This window comes from Pleurodeles waltl, chromosome 3_1 (assembly GCF_031143425.1).
Source record: "Pleurodeles waltl isolate 20211129_DDA chromosome 3_1, aPleWal1.hap1.20221129, whole genome shotgun sequence".
NCBI lineage: Eukaryota > Metazoa > Chordata > Amphibia > Caudata > Salamandridae > Pleurodeles > Pleurodeles waltl.
Window position 1 is genome coordinate 1,683,462,324 of NC_090440.1, and position 22,716 is coordinate 1,683,485,039.

At 42.8% G+C, this 22,716-nt stretch overlaps 1 protein-coding gene across 1 annotated transcript in view; it reads left to right on the forward strand.

The window, feature by feature from the left end:
- Positions 1 to 22,716, forward strand: part of ITGA4 (integrin subunit alpha 4) — a 365,777-nt gene that overhangs the window by 231,332 nt on the left and 111,729 nt on the right. Inside the window, exons 15-16 of the mRNA XM_069225453.1 lie at positions 1,367 to 1,521; positions 4,303 to 4,455. Coding sequence (XP_069081554.1) covers positions 1,367 to 1,521; positions 4,303 to 4,455 — 308 coding nt within the window. The remainder of the gene's footprint in view (positions 1 to 1,366; positions 1,522 to 4,302; positions 4,456 to 22,716) is intronic.

The window sequence follows — 22,716 nt, forward strand, 5'->3', positions numbered from 1 at the left end:
AAGCATCCCTGTTTTAAGCCTTGTTGAGACACACATTTTTTGGCAGGGTTTGTAATTCAATGCATTCCTGAAGTCAGGTGTCTTTTATTGGATATTGATGATTTTTTTTTTTTTTTTTTTTTTACTAGCAGGGCAAGCGTCATGATGTTTTTAATGTTTCAGCTGTTTTTTCGAAATCCTGTTTGGAACAATGGTCTTAGATTGGCCCTTTCTGCCCATTCTTGCATGTCCATCAGGATTAAAGATGCAAAGTATTTGGCCTTGATGTAATAGAGAGCAATTAATCTATAATTTGACGTACCTTCCTTTTTTCCTGTTTATGTGTGGGGTAAGTGTAGGAGCCCTGCCAAGAAGGAGGTATTAGGCAGGTGTAGTAGCAGTTTTCAAAGACCTTACATAGGTTTAAAAGGGATTTTGGTATCCCATTTGGGCCTATGTTTAGTTCCTTATTTACTATTGGGGAAAATATTTTCCTGGTGGTGTCGTTGATTGCATACAGTGACGTTACATAGTCCTCCAAAACGGATGCTTGTATGTGTCCTAATGTTTGGGGGTTGGTTGGTGCCCTACGTTTATTGGTTCATCTCCAAAATTTGCTCGAAATTGCCAGGAGAGCATGTTTTATGTAAGTAAACCCACATCCTTTGCTTTTTGGTTCTCTTAGCCTCCCACACAAATGTCTTAAGTTTCCGCCCCTTGGTCATCCTGCTTTTCTTTGTTTCACCTCACTAGTCTAGCCAGGTTGCAGAGTTTCCTCTTCTCTTAACTAAGTGGAACAGTACTAGAGTCGATTAGCAAATGGTAGCCACGCCTCCCCAGGGTGCAAAGGGGCATAAGTCACCCCTATATTTGGTTGGGGTACGAGGAAAGGGGTTTCTTCACAGGAATAAAAAAATCCCTGTGGAGAGATGAAACCTGTGCATTTGCATAGGGGATTCTGCTCATTGTGTGTGCGGAGTTCTAAGTTATGGAGAACTCTGCTTAGCAGGAATACAATCTCCAAAGGAATGCCGCATAACCTTCCTAGGTATCCGCATGTGGATTCCTGGGAATGTTTGTGAGCTCTAGAAAGCAGTAAATCTGCACTTGCACATAGATGTAAATCTGCGAGTGTAGATTCATCACTTTCTTTCTGATTCCAGCTCATTGTCTTTCCATTTGTCGCTGCGTGAATACCTCAAGCTTGACCACTATTGAATCAGGTTTTCTAGATACATTTTGATGATTTCACAACAGTATTTCGCTTTCATATTCAAAATTACGATATTCAAAAACGTGTTATCCGGCAATATTTTTTACTTTTAATTGCTCTTGCTCTTATTAGATGGTGGCAATTTCTTAGAATTCTGTTTCTTCTCTCATTCAGTTCTGAATTACAATCTCAGCATAGATATCAACAGAAAACCAGGAACACTCTCGAGATTTTACTTTTCTTCAAATGGAACATCTGATGTGGTCTTAGGAAAGATTGACATTTCCAATGCCAGAAGAACGTGCAGAAAGCAGAAAGCATTTTTGAGGGTGAGGTATATTCATTTCTAAGTGAAATTTATTTCAAAAGCTGTGTTTTCATATTCAAGTGGGGATGCATATGACGTAAGGTCATCAACGCATTGCAGTAGTACCATACTCTTCCAATGAAGTAATTAGACATGTTGCAGTTTGTTGATGCCGCTGGGGCCAGCTAGATAACTGCCCACTTGTATCTGTCAATCATCAACTAATAATAACATTGTTAGGTTCATTTGTAACAGCAAGGATATTACGTTTTATATGGCTATAATATAATGGCCATCCTTTATGAAAGCAATAATGTGATCAGTCGAGTCCCTCATTCTGAAATGGCTATACACCATTGGACAACTTTATTCTGTTAATGTTCTTGGTACTCCATGCTTCATGGTTAGCCAATGACTTCATCAATGCTACATTTGCAAGCTGGGGTCGTGATAATGATGATCCCGACTGTGTGGAAAGCAGCTTTTAAACTGATACCATAGTGCCAACATGACAAGCTTCTCCTACAGTCATGTATCACCCACTCTGGTCTTTAAAGTCCCAGGCCCTGCTGCGTTTGTCTTCTATGGTGAGATGGTATGGGCCAACTGTCATGCAAGGGATAAAAAGTATATGATGCCATGAAGATCACAACATGATAGTCTCTGGATTGTAAGAGGAATAGCTTGTGGGGACTTACAGATGGATGAGGGCATCAGAATCACAGAGAAGACGTGTTCCTCAGTGGACTTTTGGAAAACGAGGATGTGAGACAAAAGCTACAGAATTTAAAGCAGACGGGTACAGAATGGTAAAATGAAAATTGCTACACGGTTCTAAGAGATACCACTTCCGAATCATGAGATTCTGGTAGAATGGACAGGGATACCAGACAGTGGCAGACAAAATGCCCATGTTGTGTGGGTGCACAGGATTCTTGGGGTACAGTGCTGAATCAATGCATGCTTAAGAGCACGCTCCTGGGAGCTAAAGGTCTGCAGGACACAGGCTAAATTGTCACACAGCACTAATGGACTACATGTCTCTGTGCTGGGACCCAGGCTACGCCTAACAATGAGTGTCATAGTGCTGTGGAGGAGGCACTGCTCAAAGTGACTCTTTGGAAAAAGCCTTGGGTCAGAGGACTCTGAGCCCAAGACACTTTAATGGGGTGACATCATAAAACAATGAAAACATTGCTCAAGATCTCTGAGCATTGAGGAGCTTAGCACCAATATCTTAGAACGATGACAGCAATGTCTCTGAGGTTTGATTTGTAGGCCAAAGCACATAGTGCTAATGATCATAAGTAATCAGGGACACAGTGATCAACTCGTTCAATAGAAGAGTATTGGGACAGGAGTGTGGGCTGCAAGGGGCACATTCAGCAGTACAATGAGTGGAGAGTCTATGATGACTGAAGACCTGAATTGAAAAGAAGTATTTGCAGTGCAATGGCTCTCATGTTTGCTCAAGTTAGAGCTATTGGTGTTGTAAATTCCTAACTTGACTTTTCTTCCCATATAAATTGAAAATGAAAAGTAAAACAGTTGACATAAGTGAGCCGAGTCAGAGTGCCATGGCCGTCATGAGCATCAGTGCGAAGGAGAGACACAAAAGGAAAAAGTTTTGTTCACAGTCAAATGTATCGGCAATCATGCAATTATCCATGTCACAGGGTCAGTGTCCAAGGCGGCAACAAAATCGCCCCAAAGAGGGACAAATGTAAAGCATTTACCAATGATAACAAAGGATTTTTGAAAGGCAAGCCCACAAACAAGTGAAAGTGATGGGCATGCGGTGGGTGTGGTTAAAAGCCCACAATACTTACAACAGGTCAAAGCGCTTGCATGCTCGCCCTAAAAAGGGAGGTGCAGAATTAAGAAAGTAAGCTGGGGCATCTTGCAATTGGTCAAGGGTTCGTTTCAGGGTCCATATTCTTGATGGCATTTCCACATTTTCAAATGACAATGTGGACTGACCACCGCAGATCTTTGTCCTCTGATGAACTCCTAGCAAAGGTCAGAGCCTTTTGGAAAATATTCCTGTAACCCCAGGGCAAATTCTAGACTTGGTGGTCAGCCACGAGCATTTTACTGGAGGCAGCTCGTCCACAATACATACGTTTGACAGATAATCCCCCAACTTGAAATCACATTCTAATTTTTTGTTAAATAATCATGCACGTTTTCACATTTTAAAAAACGTATCAAATAGGGTCGTAATTTCATGTTGCAGTACCCAACCCATTAGTATGAAAGGCTGCAGTTCCCTTTGCTGATATATATATTTTTTTTTTACAAAACATTTTTTTTCTGCATTTTCAAATAGACATTCCAGACACTACTGTTTTGCACCACAGACGTGTCTATGTTGATTTACTACATAGTTTAAATAGCTATGACTAGTGTCTGACAAGTGCAAAGGTGCTGGGCATGTAGGGCTATAGTTGGATACCGGCAAGACTGAAAACACAGAGGTCTAACCCTAATCCCTCACATCGAGTATGTCGACGTGTTTCTTACCTCACTTCTTTGTATCGGGTAAACGGGCAAGTCACTAGACATCGAACTGCTATTTCTAAATACAAATAAATGATAAAGGGTTTTGAAGAGGTATGCTATATATATTTTATATGCATAATGTATGACACTGTCGATCAAAAAATGGTTTTGTGGAAATAATTTTTGACGGTAGATAAACAATTGAAAGCGTATGTCAAAAGCAGGACACCAAACCTACATAATGACAATATTCAGTAAAAAATTAATGTTTCTGACTAAGTGTAGTTCATCTATTTCTCAGAAAGATGTACGTGACATCCTGGCTCCCATATATGTCGAAGCTGCATATCAACTTGGTGATCACATTGTAAAAAGGAGGCAGACTAGTGAATTCCCGCCCCTAAAACCGATTCTTCAGCAAAAAGATGGGAAGGAGCACGTGACAAGAAAAAAGGTGAGATTAACATGTCTCACATTTGAGCTGTAAGATGTATTGTATTTTTGTTTCTTATTTTTCAAGAATCATTCCAATATTTTTCCATAAGTGTGATTCTCCTGGTTCCTTGTATGGGTTATTTACTGCAGCTAATTAGATCATCAGGTACTGGGGCATAACACTTGAGAGGGCCCCGCTGCAAAGTATGGTAATACTCACGCCATGTTTCCTGCACATCAAAATTTACAATATCAATACAACACGTACAGACCTTAGAAAAGGAAAACGTGTTATTAAGCACTATAGGGAAAAAAACATTATTATTGTTCGACTGGTTTACAAAGAAGTACTAAAGAGGTTTGCTCTGTGTCGCTCGTCTCATACAAAAATCGAGACCAAAAGGTGACCTTTACTCCTTTATAGCAGAAACTACACATTTGATCTACAGTCAATAATATTTTATTGACTAAAACAATTACCTCCCACCTTTTAACTATACAAAATGTATTACATCTTTATCTACAACACAACACTTGAATGTATCATCATTCCTTTCTGATCCCAGACCTCAGCCACAGAATATATCCATGTAATTTCATTATAATTCTCCAATTCTAAATGGATAAGGTTCAGTGCAGCATGCCTAATATCCTGAATTCCTTTGCAGCTCAAAAGATAGGCCTGCCACTCAAAAACAACTGAGTATCAAGCCCTAGTCACTGCTCACTTAGGTGATGCCCAGAATTCCAAATTTAAACAAGTCCTTTGATGCTGGGCAGATCACCTTCTCTCGCTTTTCCCTTAGTTCTTTTATCTTCCAAAGCTGCAGTTACACAAAGATTGACAGCTTGATAACCCACGTCTTTATCGTTCTGGGATTTTTGGGAGGAGGGACTACAGAAAGAATTATCATCTCCGCTCGTGCCCTTTTCAGTAAAGTGTACCTCATTCACTGCTGTTATTTTGATGGCTCTTCTGGCTCAAAGAAAATTGCCTGAGCTTCTGGAAAACTGTTTCCAAAGTTTCGATGAATCCCAAAAACATCTGAGACAACATCAGAGTGAGTAAATGAGTGAAAGTCCTCACTTGTATAGCAGAACTGCCCCGCGTGAACTGTCTTTAGGTGCTGGCCAAGTTAGGACATTCATTCCTGAACCTTTGACCTGCAGGTTACACGTGGTTAGTTATAGCAGTCACATAAACACTACAGTCCCTGCTATTTTACCAACAACTGAAATTTCGATCAGAGGTCTACACCCAGACCTCTGTGTCAGTCACATTACTCCACTAGATGTTGTAACTTAACTATGCCTCCTGCACAATTATTCTTTCAAACGCACTTGTTTGTCATGGTGGGGATCAATAGCCTCCCTGAATGAGGATGCAGTCGCATGAACAATATGGAACCTTAATCCTTGTGTCCTAATTATGCATGGACATTTTTAAGGCAAAGGAAATTAAGTGGTGTGGAGCACTTCTAAAGCACAGGAAATTGACAGGTGTGTTTCAGATATTACACTTCACATTAGAAAGTAATTAGATCTATCACATATACTTGTGTTGCTGCAGGAGTGCTTCCTTTGCGATGCATGCATAGTGAAGTACCCACTAGGTGCAAAGATAGTGCATTAAACCCCTTTATGAAAATCGCTGCTTCTTCATCTTCCACCATAACAAGACAATTACGTAACATAGAACATGAAGGAGATAAAAGACCGTTATGTATACATTTAACATGAAGGAGCTATCCCCACTGTAGTCTTTCTTCTTTGTCCTGTACTCTCTAGTGAGTTGTTGGTGGTGGTGTAGTCAATGCTATTCCTGCACTGTGTAAATGTTCAACATTAACGTGCCCTATTTTCTTAATCTTTTGTGAGAAATACCCCAAAAAACCCTTAGTTAACAGCCGAGGTCGAGACCATTAATGTGTGTTTTTTCTTGTCCATATAATTTTATAAAGTACTTTTTTCAAGCAGCATCATTCAAAATTTGATAGGACTTGAATTCCGTTTCTGAGGGGGTTTAGGTGTGTGTCGGCAGTCTGCTTTTGGAAAACAGGTAACAATGTATGCATTTTTAAGGTACATTGAGCCAGGACCAGTGACCAAAACTTGCTAAGAACAGAGGGTCTGATTTAGAGTTTGGTTGACAGGTTACAACATGATAGATATGTTCTCTGCCATGAACTCTGCAGTGTTCTCTGCTACACTTGTAAGTGTGGCAGAGAGTGTGGAATTCTCTGCCACACTTAAAAGTGTGTTCTATCCAATAGCACTTGTAATGGGGCAGACGGGATGTCCGTCACATTGTGAAGGAGTAACCGGTCACTCAAATTCTAAATCTAGTCCTGAGCATTGCCAGACAAAGGAGTTTTGGGGATTCTCATTCAAGTAAATTTAAAGAACATGTGCAGTGAGGAACAGCTGTTAGCAATATGAGTCCATCACACTGGTCAAATCATGATATTATAGATGCATTTGGGGAGTGTTCTCCATATTGTTTTGTAAAGTAAACATTGCAAATCATTACATGCAAAGTAAGAGGTAATGTAGTTCCCACATACCTAAAGATAGGTCTTTTACTTGCAATGTTTATATTGTGTTCTACTATAACTTTCTCTGGAATGGACTTCACACATGCCCAACTCAGAAGTGGATTTTCATGCATATGTTGGCTCACAATAATGCAAAAGCTCATTCATATTAAAAATAACACTCACCAATAGTAGACGCAGCTTCTCCGCCATAGCGGAGGACTGTCACCCTCCATCCCCCCCATGAAGCAGCTGCAAACTTTTACTATAAAAGGATAATAAAGTATGTTTATTATTGTTTTGTAGTAAAACGGGCAGGGCCAAGGGCTATGAAAGGGACAGAGAGGGAGTGCTGAGCACCTCCCTTCGGTGCGCATGTATGTTTGGCCGGCTGTTTCTTGCCTGGTAAAGAGACATGCGCACTGTGCCCTCTACAACGTGGCACTGTGTTGCCGGGTATGGAAAAGCAGGAAGAGACTTTCACTCTGCCTTGGAGCGCCCTGGCTGGGTGCTCAATCCAATCGGAACGCTGCTGTCATTCTGTCAGCAGCATGACAGCAGAGTTCGGAATGGCAGCAGGCCAGGCTGGGAGCTTGTGTCTGCAGCAGAGGAAAAGTGTGGTGGTGGGAAGAAACGTAAGTGGGGGGGCTTTTTGGTTGGCTTTTTTTTTTAATGAATACCCCCGCATGTGCCGACCTGCCCCTTGGAAGCGCCGCTCCCCACTCCCCACTAATAGTTATACACAGACTTGCTCACACCTGCACCTGGTTATTCACACTTTGAACACTCAAACTGTTACGCACAAATTGTTTTTCACACATAGGGGGTGATTCTGACCCCGGCGGTCAAGGACCGCCGGGGCCGGCGGGAGCACCGCCAACAGGCTGGCGGTGCTCCGCAGGGCATTCTGACTGCGGCGGTATGGCCGCGGTCAGAACAGGAAAACCGGCGGTGTCCCGCCGGTTTTCCGCTGCCCTGCTGAATCCTCAATGGTGGCGCAGCTTGCTGCGCCGCCATGGGGATTCAGACACCCCATACCGCCATCCTGTTCCTGGCGGTTCGCCCTCCAGGAACAGGATGGCGGTATGGGGTGTCGTGGGGCCCCTGGGGAGCCCTGCAGTGCCCATGCCAATGGCATGGGCACTGCAGGGGCCCCCGTAAGAGGGTCCCACCCTGAATTTCAATGTCTGCTTAGCAGACACTGAAATTCGCGACGGATGCTACTGCACCCGTCGCACATCCTCCACTCCGCCGGCTCCATTCAGAGCCGGCATCCTCATGGAGGGGTGTTTCCCACTGGGCTGACGGGCGGCCTTTTGGCGGGCGGCCTTTTGGCGGTCGCCCGCCAGCCCAGTGGGAAACCCAGAATACCCGCGGCAGTCTTTTGACCGTGCAGCGGTATTCTGGCGGTTCCCTCCAGGCGGGCGGCTCCCGCCGCCCGCCGGGGTCAGAATGACCCCCATAATCTCTTACAGTTTCACATACTATCAAACACACGCACACACAAAGAGCTGGAGGCAGAAAGAGGTCAACCACAAGGAAGAAGGGTACGTAAGCAGAGAAGGAACAGGGTCTTGTATATTCTCAGAAGCGGAGGCGAGGGAAACAAATGTCCATTGAAAGGTACAATACTTTAAATGGGGAAAAAGAAAAACAAAAGCTCATCGAGGGGGAAAGTAAAAAAAATCCGTTTGGAAGTAGAAAGTAATAGTTTCATAAGGCTAGTGATTTAAGTGGTCTACTACTCTCCGGAAGTGTTGATTAACACTGAGCCCCTCACTCAGTCACTTTCATCAGATACAAGCATCGAACATAGGCACAGTCACTCCATCACGCAGTCACCCTTATCAGCCACAGTCCCTCCCACTAAGGCAGAGCACAGGTATAACCGGCACAATCCTCTCCAACAGGGGGGTGGGGGAGAGAGAGGGAGAGAAAAAAAAAAAAACTCTCCCCGCCCCCAAAACAGAAACACGGAAGTGAATTAAAAAACAGAAGGGTATGATAGAATGAAGGGCGGAAGAGCGGGAGGATGAGAAGGCAAAAGAACGAAAGAGAGAGGATGTGTATCAATGTTGAGGAGTAACTGCGTAATGAAGGATTTATCATATGACCGAGATTGTCAAAAAGGAAGGGAAGGCAGGAAATTATACGGAGGAGAGGGAGCGATGTCGAATACATCACCTGGTCAGTCGACGATCTAGGTCTTGATTATGAGTGTGGAGGGTCAGAATTCCGAACTGTGAGGAGTTTGATGCCCCAGGTAATTACTGAGGGCGATACAGTCTGCACCTTCCATTTCAGTGGGTAGGTCAAAGATGCCAGAATTTCACAGGGCAAAATAGTATATTTTCCCTGACTTGCGATATTTGGCGTGTTAAGCACCTAAATCTGCATGTTTTGGGTGAAAACGTCGAATAAGTGGAATTTATTGAAAACCATCGACTCTGGAATCCTGGTAGACCGGTTTTAGCTGTGTGATGCCCTTCTGTGGCACTTGTAATCAGGACTATAGACCTGAGAATCATTAAGTACAGTGGCCCCATGGCCGGGTTGTGTGATGGCCCTTTCCCTCCAATATGACTTTCTTTTATTGCACAAGTGGGAGCAGAACTGCACGATCTCATTTTTCCCTGCTTGTATTATAGCCCAAGGCGCACACACTTGCTAGGCAAATAGCTAAACTGCAAGAAAAAGTGAGAACCAGAAGGAAAACTGCCCATTGAGTGAGTCAGAGACCTGAACAGATGAACGTGGGAAAAACAGCCGCCATGTCGAAGCAGCTGAACGCAGCCTTCCTGGACAATTAACAACCATTTGCACTGCAAATCTTCCTGATGGGAGAGGGATGAAGCCAACAAGGAAGCTGAACATCCCAAACCATTGATTTTTAGGACAAACATACATTTAGGACGCAACCAGGACGTCACTGTGAGTCTCTTAAACACATCCAGTAATCCAGGATTATAGTCTGTGCCACCTTTCTTCAGTATCTGGGACATGGATACTCTCTTTTAGCCGGATTCACTCCCAGTTAGTAGTTGTGTTGGTATTGTCATTGGTAGCGCTGGCAGGGGCAATGGGTGGTGCAAGCTGCAGGGGTCTCCTGAGAAGGGCCCTGGGCCTTAGGTTTTTACAAAAAAAAGCACTGCTTGCCGGCACTGTGCCGGGACAGCGGGCCCTTGGCCTGAGGCTCGCCTCAGCACTGGGAGTTACACTGACGCCTAGTTTCATCAAACAAAATCTGAGGCATCGCGTATTTTTTAAGCTGCTGTATTTTTTTCAGAGTGACGAGAGACCAGAGTGGATATCCGAGAATGCCCGGGTGATTTTTATGTTCTTGATATCAAGTACCAAAATACAGATATTTTTATTATTGATATTTGTAAATATTTTACTTTTTCTATAACTTAATTGTTTGTAGGATTATGCTTGTTTCTGAAGTCCATCCCTTCTTATTTGCACATTAGTGTGACTTTTAGTGTTTAAGTGGTTACAGGAACGTGGCATCAACACCTTTTCACCGTTGTTCACAAGTAGGCTACTCGTGCACAATCCACCTTTTCCTAAAATGTGCTCTTGAAAAAATAAGTACTATAAATAATATACTTTTCAGGTTAAATTATTATTTGATTCCAGACTAAAGAACATCAACAAATTTGAATACCAAAACAGTAAATAACACGGTTATTTCATGATTCTGAATCTTTGTGTTTATCTATATTCATTTTTTCCACAGAAAATATAATGTGAACATTTTGTAATATTGATTGTTCCTCATCCCCAAGAATCTTATTCCCTCATGTTTTAAATCTGTGTGTCTGGTTTCACAAAGTTTGTATTATACCTCAACTCCCACTTCTTGCACTATTCTTCTCAATATCAGTCCCACCCACCTCAGAAGCACTCGGACTGGTCAGATGAGGTCATGTATGCGTGTGCACTTACTACCCTACAGTATATACGGTATTAATGCGTTTTAGGCAAAGCCGCATAGTGCTCCACAACCCAAGGTCAGTGGTTGATCCAGTAGCTTTTGTAGTAAATATGAATTAGTCTTGTGATGGTCTCAAGGAGACCACCACGTACATTTACTCCTCTTTCAATGTGGTACATTCAAATAGGGGTCATGTGGTCATTAGTCGGGCTAATGTTTGTTTGGATTGTTATATGAGATAAAAGAGCTAAGGTATGGTTAGGTAACAAGATTATGACTTTCAAAAGAAAGCTTGTAATCTTTGAAATGAGGTATTTGCAGAAATACAATAACAGTGTTTAAGGCAAACATGCATGTGACCTAGAGTACACTATTCCGAGAGACACAACTGCAAAGTTGTATTTACTATAGTTAACTCTTTTTAATTGTGCCAAGTTTTCTTTTCTTACTTTGCTCTCATGTCTTTTTTTAAACTTCTAGTGCACTGCAGACTGAAGGCATGTGACTGGCAAAAACGTGCCAGCAGGACAAAACAATTGAAATTGGAAAGTCTTCTTTTTTTACTTTGCATTTAGGTTTTGTTTTTGTTGAAGGGTGCAGTTCTCAAAAATGACTATAATCTTGTTCTAAATATTGCAAAGCAACATTGTTTCTTTCTTATGTGTAATTTTCCAAATTATGCTATAACACATAATTGTGCAGTACTCTTCAATCCACTAAACTCCAATTCAGTCTGCCACACTTCAATCTAAACTTCTCACCACACTCCACTCCAGTTCACGCACTACACACCTCCCAACACACCCCACCCCCTCCAATCTGCCCCACTCCAATCCAAAACTATCAGGCCCACTCCCGTCCAAAGAAAACTGCTCCTCCCCAATACAGCAATCCAAATAAATCTGCCCCACCCCAATCCAAAGCCTTCTGCCCCACTCCAATCCAAAACAATTTGCCCCACTCCATCCTGTCCCACTCCAAATGAAAGCAATCTTCCTCATTTCAGTCCAAAACAATTTGCCTCACTCCAACCCACTCCAACCCAAAACAATCTGCCCCAGTCCAACCCAAGGCAATGTGCCTCACTTCAATCCAGAACAATCTGCCTCAATCCAATCCAAAACAATCTACCTCACTCCAAAACAATCTGCCCCACTTCAATAAACCACACTCCAGTCCAATCAGCCACACTCCAGTCCAATCTGCCACACTCCAGTCCACCCTACTCCATCCCAATCCACCACACTCCAATGCCTCCAGCCCACCCACTCCACTCTGCCCCCTTCAATCCAAAACAATCTGCCCCACTCCAACGTGCCTCCGCTTCCCCCAAGGGGGTGGTCCAACAAAATTGCCAGGGCTGCTTTGGGCTTCCAGACCCACCCTGGCCCCACTCCAATCCAATCCTCCCCACTCAAATCCAATCCATCCCAGTCCGGTCCAGCCCAGTCCAGTCACATAAATCTGCCCAAATTCAATCTGCCACACTCCAGTACAAAACAATCTGCCCCAATCAAATCTGTCTCACTCCAATCCAAAGCAATCTGCCCTACTCCATTCCAAAACAGTCTGGCCCACTTCAATCCAAAACTATCTGCCCCACTCCAGTTCAAAACAATATGCCCCACTACAGTTTGCCCCATTATAATCCAAAACAATCTGCCTCACTATAATCGGCCCCACTACAATCCAAAGCAATGTGCACCACTCCAATCCAGAACAATCTGCCCACTCCAATAAACAAGTCGCCTCACTCCAATCTCCCCACTCCAATCCAAAACAATCTGCCCCAAAGCAATCTGCACCCACTACAATCGAAAAACAATCTGCTCCACTCCAATCTGCCCACCGCAAACCAAAACAACTTGCGCCCGCTCCAAAAACAGTCTGCCATACTCCAATCCAAAACAATCTTTTCACTCCAATCCAAAACAATCTTCCACACTCAAATCTGTCCCACCCCAATCCAAAACAATTGATCCCAATCCAATCACAATCTACTCTACTCCGCCCCACTGCAGACTGCCCGCTCCAATCCAGTCCACCTTATCCAAATCCAATCCAGTCCACCTTATCCAAATCCAATCCACCCCACTCAATCAAATCTCACCCCACTCATCCCAATTCACCCCACTCCAGCCCACCACAAACCACCCCACACCAATCCAATCCAATCCACTCCAATCCAGACAAATCCAACCCACCCACTCCAATTTACCAAAATCCAACCCATTATAGTCCAACCCACCCCACTACAGTCCAACCCACCCTATTCCAGTTCAACCCACCCCATCCCACTCCAATCAACCCCATCCCACTCCAATCTACCACATTCCAGTCCAACCCACTCCACTACAATCCAGTCCAACCCACACCACTCCAATCCAGCCCACCATAATCCAATCTAACCAAACTCACCAAAGTCCATCCAACTCTAATCCAATCCACCATAATCCACCCAGTCCACCTTAATGCACCCCATTCAAATCCAATCCATCCCACACCACCGTAATCCACCCGACTCCAATCTAATCCACTGCACTCCACACCAGTCTAATCCACCCAACTCCAATCCAATTAATCACACTCCATTTAAACCAACCCACCCCAATCAATTCCACCCCACCACAGTCCAATTCACCCCAATCCAATCCACCCCACTCAATCAAATCCACTTTACTCAATCCATTTCTACTCATGCCACTCCATTCCCCCACACTCCAGTCCACACTACTCCATTCCAATTTACTTACTCAATCCTTCTTACCCCACACCAATCCAGTCCAGCCTACTTCAATGCATTTCGCCTCACTCCAATCTACCTTACCACACTCCAAGCCAGTCCAACCTACTTGACCCCAATGCAGTCCACCCCACTCTAATCCACTGCATCGTCTACCCCACTTCAAACCACCTCACTGCAATCCACTCCACACACTCCAATCCACCTTGCCCCAGTCTACTCCAATCTGCCACACTCTACTCCAATCCACCACACTCTACTCCAATCCACTCCCACTCTAATTCATTCCTACCCACCCAACTTTAATCCACCCTCACTTTACTCTATTCCACCCCACTCTATTCTAAAACACCCAACACCACTTCACTCTACTCCTATCCACTCTACCCAAACCACCCCAATCCGACTCCATTCCAACCCACTCAATTCCAGACCACCCCACCCAATCCCAGTCTAATCCACCCCACTTAATTTCACCTCAGTCTAATCCACCCAACCCCAGTCCAATCTGTCCTACTACAGTCCAATTCACCTCACTCCAATCCACCCCAGGTCAATCCAACAAACCCCACCCCAATCTAAACCACCCCACCCCAATCCTATCCTATCCACCCTACCCCAGTCCAGTCTACCCCACTCTACCTCACCCCAATTCAGTCCAGTCAACCTCACTTCAGTCCACCCCACTCCACACCAATCCACCTCACTCTAGTCCAATCCACCCCACTTCACCCCAATCCATGCACTCAACTCCAGTCCAATCCAGCCCAACCCACCCAGCTCCAATCAAATAAATCAGATACACCCCACTCCATTCCACTCCAATCCTCCCACTCCAGACCAGTCTAATCCACCCCACTCCAAACTACCTCAATCCAATCTACCCCACCCTAGTCCTAGCACTTCAGTCCAATCCACTCACCCAATCTAATCACCCACTCCAATCAACCTCACTCTATTCCATCACCCCACTCTACTCCAGTCGAATCCACCCCACTACTTCAGCCCACTCCAACCTATTCCTCTTCACCCCATGACAAGTCACGACACACTCTGCCACTGAACCATTGAACTCTACTCTCCTCCACTCAACTCTACTACACTCAACACCATTAACATTTAGTCATGCTGAACAGCAAACATAGTGATATACCACATGGCAAAAACACATTGCCAAAGCCAATAGCTCTTGTGTAAGCGAGACCTATTGGCTTTGGCAATGCTTGTTTTGGTTGTAGTGGCTCTTTTTTATGGTCTGGTAAGCTGTTTTTTTTACAGTTTATTTCTCTGACATTACCATAAACATTTGCTGCAGGGCGCATAAATGCAACAGTCAGCCACATCTTGCAGAACACCTGTACAGTGTGTCTTTACAAGTTCAACACTGCCCTGATTTGCAAATGCAGGTCACTTTTTTAGCTCTCTGATTCGCTAATTAGGGCCACGTTTATACTGTTGCCTGGGCCTATTTTCTGTCCCAATACAGTCCTGAGTGCCGTTTGCAACAGTGTTTTTTTATTTTAGTCCAGGTCTTCTCTTCTGAACATGAGGACGTGATTAGAACACAACCAAAGTGTGTTGCACCAGTCTTTGCTATTGTGACATGTTGCATCTAAGGAACAAATGCAGTGTGTGTGCTAAAGGTTTGGGTGTGTTCCTGTTATCACAACCTCAAATATGCGTGAGTTAGATCAAGATACAAAGTGACAAAAAAAACACAAAGGCAAGCAGCATATCAGCGTACCTCAAAAATGAGTATGTGCGGGGAAAATCACAAACTGCAGTGCACCTGGAGAGAAAGAGGAGGCTCTGCACTGACTGACAGCTGGAAACCCATTCATAACGTAGCAAGGGGAAATAAAAAATTGTACGCAGACTATTGTGGCTCCTGTCATAAAAAAACAGACGAAAGGAACTACGCAGATGTTGAAAACGTGCACAAGTATTTGAGTTTTGGATGGTTTGGACTCTCCTAGGCGCACCCAAAACCTATAACATAGCAAAATACTCGCATGCTCTAGCAACATAACACACTACACCATGGAGAAAGCTCTGCCTGCCCCATGTGTGCTTTGCGGAAAACGTACTGGGGCCTGGCACATGTAATCAGCAACAGACTTACAGGAATTAAACTCCCACTTTCCTTGAAGACAGCCTGCCCACTACTGGGATTGTATTGGTGTAACAGACATAGATATATATATATTGGGGATTTCAAAACCCACATAAATATCTGCGCATTCGCCTGTTCATGTACAGACCCTGTTTTTCAAAATGCTTCGTTATTATTATCTTTGTGTTAAGTGAACGCTGTCAGTAAACAGTACCTTCATGTTAGGGAGACAGTGGCAACCTCATTCATATTTTACCTTTGGCAATTGATTGCTATATTTGCCTTTCCTATTTTTTTCACATTATTCTGTTGTTGCGCTGAAGTTAATTAATCAGCAGCGCCACCTTCAGGAACGTTTCAACTTAAGTTTTATTTGATCTAAATTTGAAGATATCAAGGCAGTTCTTCAGTTCTCCATAAGGCTGTCAAGTTAAGCCATAAAAATAGTTTCTATTGAATTTACTGCGTGGACTAATTTGTCCTAAATGCATAAATCATGTCATTCGTCACTACTTACTAGTAATTGCAAGACCTAGGCTGCAAAACGTATATCTAAGGTGCCGTTGTTATGAGTGTTTATCCCATCTCGGATTTCATGTATGAATCGTAAATCTAGGAAAAACACCAACATCCTAGACTTCCTTCTAATGTATTCTTAACTCTGAATTCAAGTTGTGTGAATCAGAGGGCAGAACTGAATGTTATGGCTCAAAGCCTGAGGCTAAAAAGAAAGTCGCCGTGGCAATGCATCTGGTGGTATGATTCTTTCGTGGCATGCCTGCACTGGGTGGTTGACTTCCTGAGTGGGTGCAGGGAAAGGGGTTTTGTAGGTAGCTATGGAGTAATGTGTCTAGGTTGCTCCTTGGGTGATGGAGGCATCTAGGATGACGGGGTGAGTGACTGAGGCTTACTCGTTGACAGGGTGGTGTGCGAGACCCTGCCATAATTCTTTCTCAGACATTTCCTTGCCCTTCTTCTTGCTGAGAATTTGCATTATCAGTTTTTACCCCTTTATTGACATTTTTTCATCAGGTGAACGGCAGCAATGGTTGATATTATCAGTGATACCCTAACAAACTGTAGGCCAGGAACAGATTGACAGATGATGGAACACCAGGTGTAGCAGACACAAAACACAGGCTTCAGTGCAGTTAAGCTTAATTAGCATCGACGTTGTTGTCTAAAGGATCCCGAATACACATCAGAACTAGCAGTGTGAGGTAACTTGCTGCACACACTATCTATTACCTAAGCAGTGTATACTGGTATCTGGAAGCCAAATGCAGGTCACTTGGATTGGAAAGCAATATTTGATGAAACTGAAAAGAGTGCCATGTTGAATGTAATCCGGCAGTACTAGACTGGGTTGTACAAGGTGGAAGGAAACAAACGAGGCAACAGCTGCATCAACGTAGATCTATTTGCAAACATGGCACAGTGATAACATATATACCGACTACTCAGGCTACCTGTGCTAGCCAGAATGTAGGCACAGAAGACACTGTAATAGGAAACTGAATCTTGAGAAGAAGAAACGGGAGGGTGTAAGCTGCATCAGGTGATGGATCTTGTTGAGTGAGGGTTTGCTTAGAGCACAGGCTGCGAACAGGTTCTCTCCTGGAGCAGGTAGGAGGAGTGGGTTATAACAAATATTGCAAGTCATTACAAGACATCCTAGAGTTGGGTAATATTATTAATGAGCCCAGACTTCTGTTTTGTTGTGCTGCATGGTCACAGAACACCCTGGTATTGGGCACTGTTGTTATAATTTAGAGCTGTAAACAAATGTTTGTGACTGAAAGTGGCTCCATTTACTCCTGATGGCAAGCTACAGAAGTTTACTTGGTAGGCATAACTTGTTTTACTATTGTATAATATTGTATCACAACTGCCTACAATTGTGCAGTTGTAAACATCAAGCAAGGACGTGCAAGTAAAAAGAAATGGTTTACTTTGAGAGTTTGTACATGGCCACAAACACAAATGCTTGAGTTTGTTAACCTTTACACACTTGAAATGGTAGAGGATCTACTGCAACGAATAGCAAAAGTAACCCCACCTCCTTCCGGAGAGGGGGGAAATAAATCTGCCCCCCACAAATCCATGTAGGGGTGTAGAGAAAGGAGTTTCACCACAGAACAGCATGTTTTGGATGTAAAAGTACAATGCCACTTTGTGAATCGGGCCCTGTTTGATCAATTGCCATGTTATAATCAAGTTTTAACCAACAATAGTTGGAATAACACTTTGTTTTATATGTTTTTAAAAAAAAAAGTTATATTATTGTTAGCAAAAGATTAGTCCGTGAAGTAGGAATAAACTGATAGGAGCTCACTATGTCATTTTCTCAATAAGATACCTATATCATTTGGCACGCATGCTTTCTGGTAGATGGCCATCCTGTTGCACGCCCAAAGATATGAACATACCTTCCCCCTAACATTGCATATTTTCATTTCAAAGTTCAAAGCAGCATTCTGAATACTAACACCTTTTATAGGGTTTTTGCGTATAATTTTGTATTTGTCACAGACCTTACAGTTTAGGTACAGATTAACATTTTTGTAAAAGTTGAATTATTGTGAATGATGTTGCTTTGAATTTTTCATTTTCAGATAAAGCACCTCCCTCCAGTTGCACTCTGTCCATCTCACCAACAAATCCTAATACTTCTGTGGTGTAAATTAAGTGCACCTTTTAACTACAATATTGATATTGCAGAGTACTTAAAATAGACAACTGTCCTATTATATAGTTGATATACATTTAAAGGAATAACAATAATAATTCTAATATTGTTATTTGGGAACTTTGAGAGTACACTTCTGCATCTGATGCTAATATTGCTGAAGGAACATCCTAAAAGTAGAATCTACGCAAACATTAATGGACTCAGTCAAAAGACGCTAGACTGGTTGCATTATTTTTCCTACTTATATCCTTTTGCTTTTTTAAGTCACTTGTAATATTTAGCGATTCATCTCTAAGCAAACAAATTTGAGAAAATGCAAGAGTGTTGAGGAGCTTGAGAAAATTTAAACAAGTTAGGGTTTTAGGGTTCTCGAAAAATAGATGAAGAAAAGGGCAAAGCACAGACTATAGAGAGAGGGGGCCTACTCTAGAGAAAGTATGGGGTTTAGATAGCCTGGCATCAAATTTATGGTTATACTAGACCACGTTATGGTGGTGGTGAGTAAAAGGTTTTTTCAGAGTTCGGGGGTTGGCTATCTTTATAGGGTTTCATTGTGTTTGAAAGATACAAGTTGGGATATGGAGAAATATTTCTTCAATAAGCACAAGAACCAGAACTTGCATAAATGTGCACCTAAGATGGAGAGATAGGGCGATGTCATCTACAAGTCTACTATGACATTCACTGCTGCATTTTGGGTCTACTCTAATTAGAATAGTTGGTGCTAGAACAATCCACTGTATACAAAGTTGGAATGGTTAATTCTGGCAGTTGAGAGTGCTGACCCCTGCAAAAAAATGTTTGTAGAGAATGTAGATGAGCATTCTGCAGAGGCAACCAAGCGGAAAGAAGTCTCTCCTAGTGACTGTGTTTACTAGAAGTTTACAACACTGTTGTGTTTAGGCACTAGGGCCCGATGTACTAAGGTAAGGTCACAAAGGAGTCATTGTTTTTGCTTTATTACCTGATTTGAGTTTTGTACTGGGTCCAATGTAATAATCAGTCATCATAACACAAAGCACCGTTCCCCAGGACTGAACTTCCTGTGAATGCAGCGATGGAAGTTTGCAAGGGACACAACTGCCTGCTCTTTTCAGTGCCCACACCTACCATTCACAAGATGGAAGCTATCTCTTATGTACAGCTTGCACTTTATGGATGTCTACCACCTGCTTCGAGTAGTCAATACTCCATGAATGGTTTGCAGCCACAATTGCCGTCACAAACCATTGAAGCATTTCACTGTGTTTTTTAGGAAGAGTGATGCACGCCTTTCCTGCCCCTCCTCCTATTCAATACTTTGCAAGTCCAAAAGAAATTTTCCAAATTACAAAGTGCATTTTGTACATTGCACTTACTGTTTTATGGTCACAAAGTCAAATGGGTTGGAGCCTGAATTTCCAAGATTCTCCGCTTACTTGATCAGAGCAATTGAATGACCGAAGAAATGGTGATCAAGGATCTGAGCTTGTGGCAAGGCTCAAAAGCAACAGTGTAACCACGAAATTGGTCCTCTTCATTCCATTTCTGCCAATATTTCACCCAGAAAGCCCCTGCAAAGGCATGATGATATTTAAAATCCACTGCACATTTTCAGTGTAACACGTTAGTCACTCTGCAATGAAGACAGTTTCATTTCAGTGTTGTTGAAAAGGCGGGCTTAAAATTATAAAGCACATGGAATTATTCTTATGCTAAACAACTAAAAAACAGTTTAAAATGGATGCAGGTAGTTTTGGTTGCTTTAGAACAGGCCACACCAAAATATTTTGATACAACAAATGCAAAATGCTCAAATAAATAACATCTTTGATATGCAATTAGCAAGGGATAAAATAGTGCTTGGCCCAAAAGCAGTCCGGCTTAACTTAGAGGCAATGTTTAATGTATTTATTCAGCACTAAACTCTCACGCTAAATTTGAAAAAAGAGTACATTTTAGGAAATGACTTGACATCAAAACTGTAAAAATCTAATCATCATCTTTTTGTGTAATTACTTAAAATCGTTACATGAAGAATAAATATAACACAAAATAAAAATGCTGATATCGAGTAAAAAGGTTTAAAATTAAACTTATCAATAACGAACACAATGGTGCAAAGCCCAAAACAAATCAGCCTTATCACATGTAATTTAGTACACCTGCAGGGGCGTGCTATGCAAATGCATAGAATTAAGTGCCAGATACACCTGGTGCACAACTATGTCCCGGCCAAACCAAGTTTAACCAAGCGATTAGATTAAACATTCCAGAGTAAGGCTCCTACACATGATGCCATCAGATAATCAAACCATGACTTATCATACCCGTTCTCAAAGGGGGAAGCTTTCAATTTAAAGTGCCCCCTGCTGGTCATAACATATTGGTAGGCATGCAAGCGGTATAGTGCAGTTTGACCAGATGAAATCTATCCATATAATTTGTTAGCAGGGAAGCAAGCTATTAACTTTAAGTGCCACATGATAGAACTAAAGTGCCTAGATCACATGTGTAAAATTAAAGTGAGATGTGCCCTATGGTTAAAATATTCCATAGTAGATGCAAACTTTTCCCTGAAAATGCCACATGCTAGATCAAGAACAGTGCGTAGACGGCATGCATAACAAAAAAAGTGACGTGCCCTGTGATAAAAATATCACAACGTAAAACCAAGGTGCATCAGATCATAGCTATCATTAGCTTTTGTACCCCTCAGCAACTTTCTGAAGTTGCTTAGGGGTATTCCGAAGTTCAGCCCCTCAGTTGGCAGATGACACGCAGAGATCTCCCAGCTTCCGGAAAAATAAAATGCTGATCTGTGGTAGTTCCATTGGTATTGCAGAAGTATAGATGTATGCCAACGCCTCCTTGGAAATCCTTATCCCATTTTTCAAAACAATTGACCTTGAAAACACCTGCTTCTGGTCCAGCAATGCAGGACAGCAGCAAACAATATGTGCGGTTGATTCAGAATGGTATTGACACAGACAACATTGCTCATGGCCAGCGATATTGTTTTTCCAATGTAGCCTGCACTCCCATCTGGGCAGGGTTGAAAGCCTGGTCCACAATATGTTCTGTAGGGCTTTCCTTCCCAGAGCCGCTTGCAGATGTGGCTGACACAAGATGACCTTGTGTGATTTAGCAAGGCCCTCTGTGCCTGGGTTCGTTCTAATTTGTTCTATATACTGCTCCCTCAATACACACTTGCCTTGCTCATTTACCAGCCTCTTCAATGTATCCATTGTTTTTTATGGATCCATTGTGCACTCTAGGGGCATAATTATTGATGCTTTGACAATGCTCAAAAACTTTGCTCAGTTGCTGTTTGTGTCCCAAAATATCAGTCAGTGCTCCTCTCACTGAATCCAGATCCACTCTGGTCACACGAGATAGTCATACTTAATCAGGTCTTTTTTACATTCTATGTCCATATTCACAAGATTAAATCCTAGCCAGATCAATGTGCAACATTATGCTGATGAAGTATGTACTAGGCCCTCTTCATGCCGATTCTGGTTTGGTCCAGTAACACCAGATCATCCGCATACTGCATTATGGGAAGACTGGCGGAGCCTACCTTAAGTGGAAAGATGTTTCCTTTCAGCAGTTCCATGCCTATGTCTGCTGTATATAAGTTGAGCAGGGTGGGAGCAATAACGCAACCCTGCTTTAATCCTTTATTAGTATGATTTTTTCCAGTGGCATGGTCATGGGTGATCTTGGTCCGGACCCATTTATCCATATACAGTGCTGTAATGGCCGCAAGAAGCTTCCTCGGTATTCCCCACTTTGTCCGTTTTGACCTGAGGATATGACAGTCGATGTCATCAAACGCAGCGTAGTAATCGACAAAGCAGGCATAAGAAGATGGTGATGTAGTTTCTCTAGCTAAAGCTGCCAAATAGGAGAGGGCAGTATTGTTGTCGATGATGGAAGAGTTTGGTCTAAACCCTGTCTGGTAATGAGGTATGGTGGTATTCTCATCGATCCAGGCCTCCAGGTCATTTAGAAACACTTTTGCAAAGGCCTTACCCTTAACATCTAGTAAGACAATCATCCTGTAATTTTCCAGGGGTGGTTAATTCTGATAGTTTAAATACTTCAGCTGAAGTGTGCTGTGACTTTGGCTGTGTACTGGTCCAGGTTGGCAGTCTAGTGAAAGCATTTGTAGATAATCCAACGTAGCTGCTTTAGTGCACTTACCCAGAATCATCATGTGACCAAAAACCCCTGGTCACGTGCCCGCAGCGTCTGTCCTCTAGAAGAGCCCTGTCCA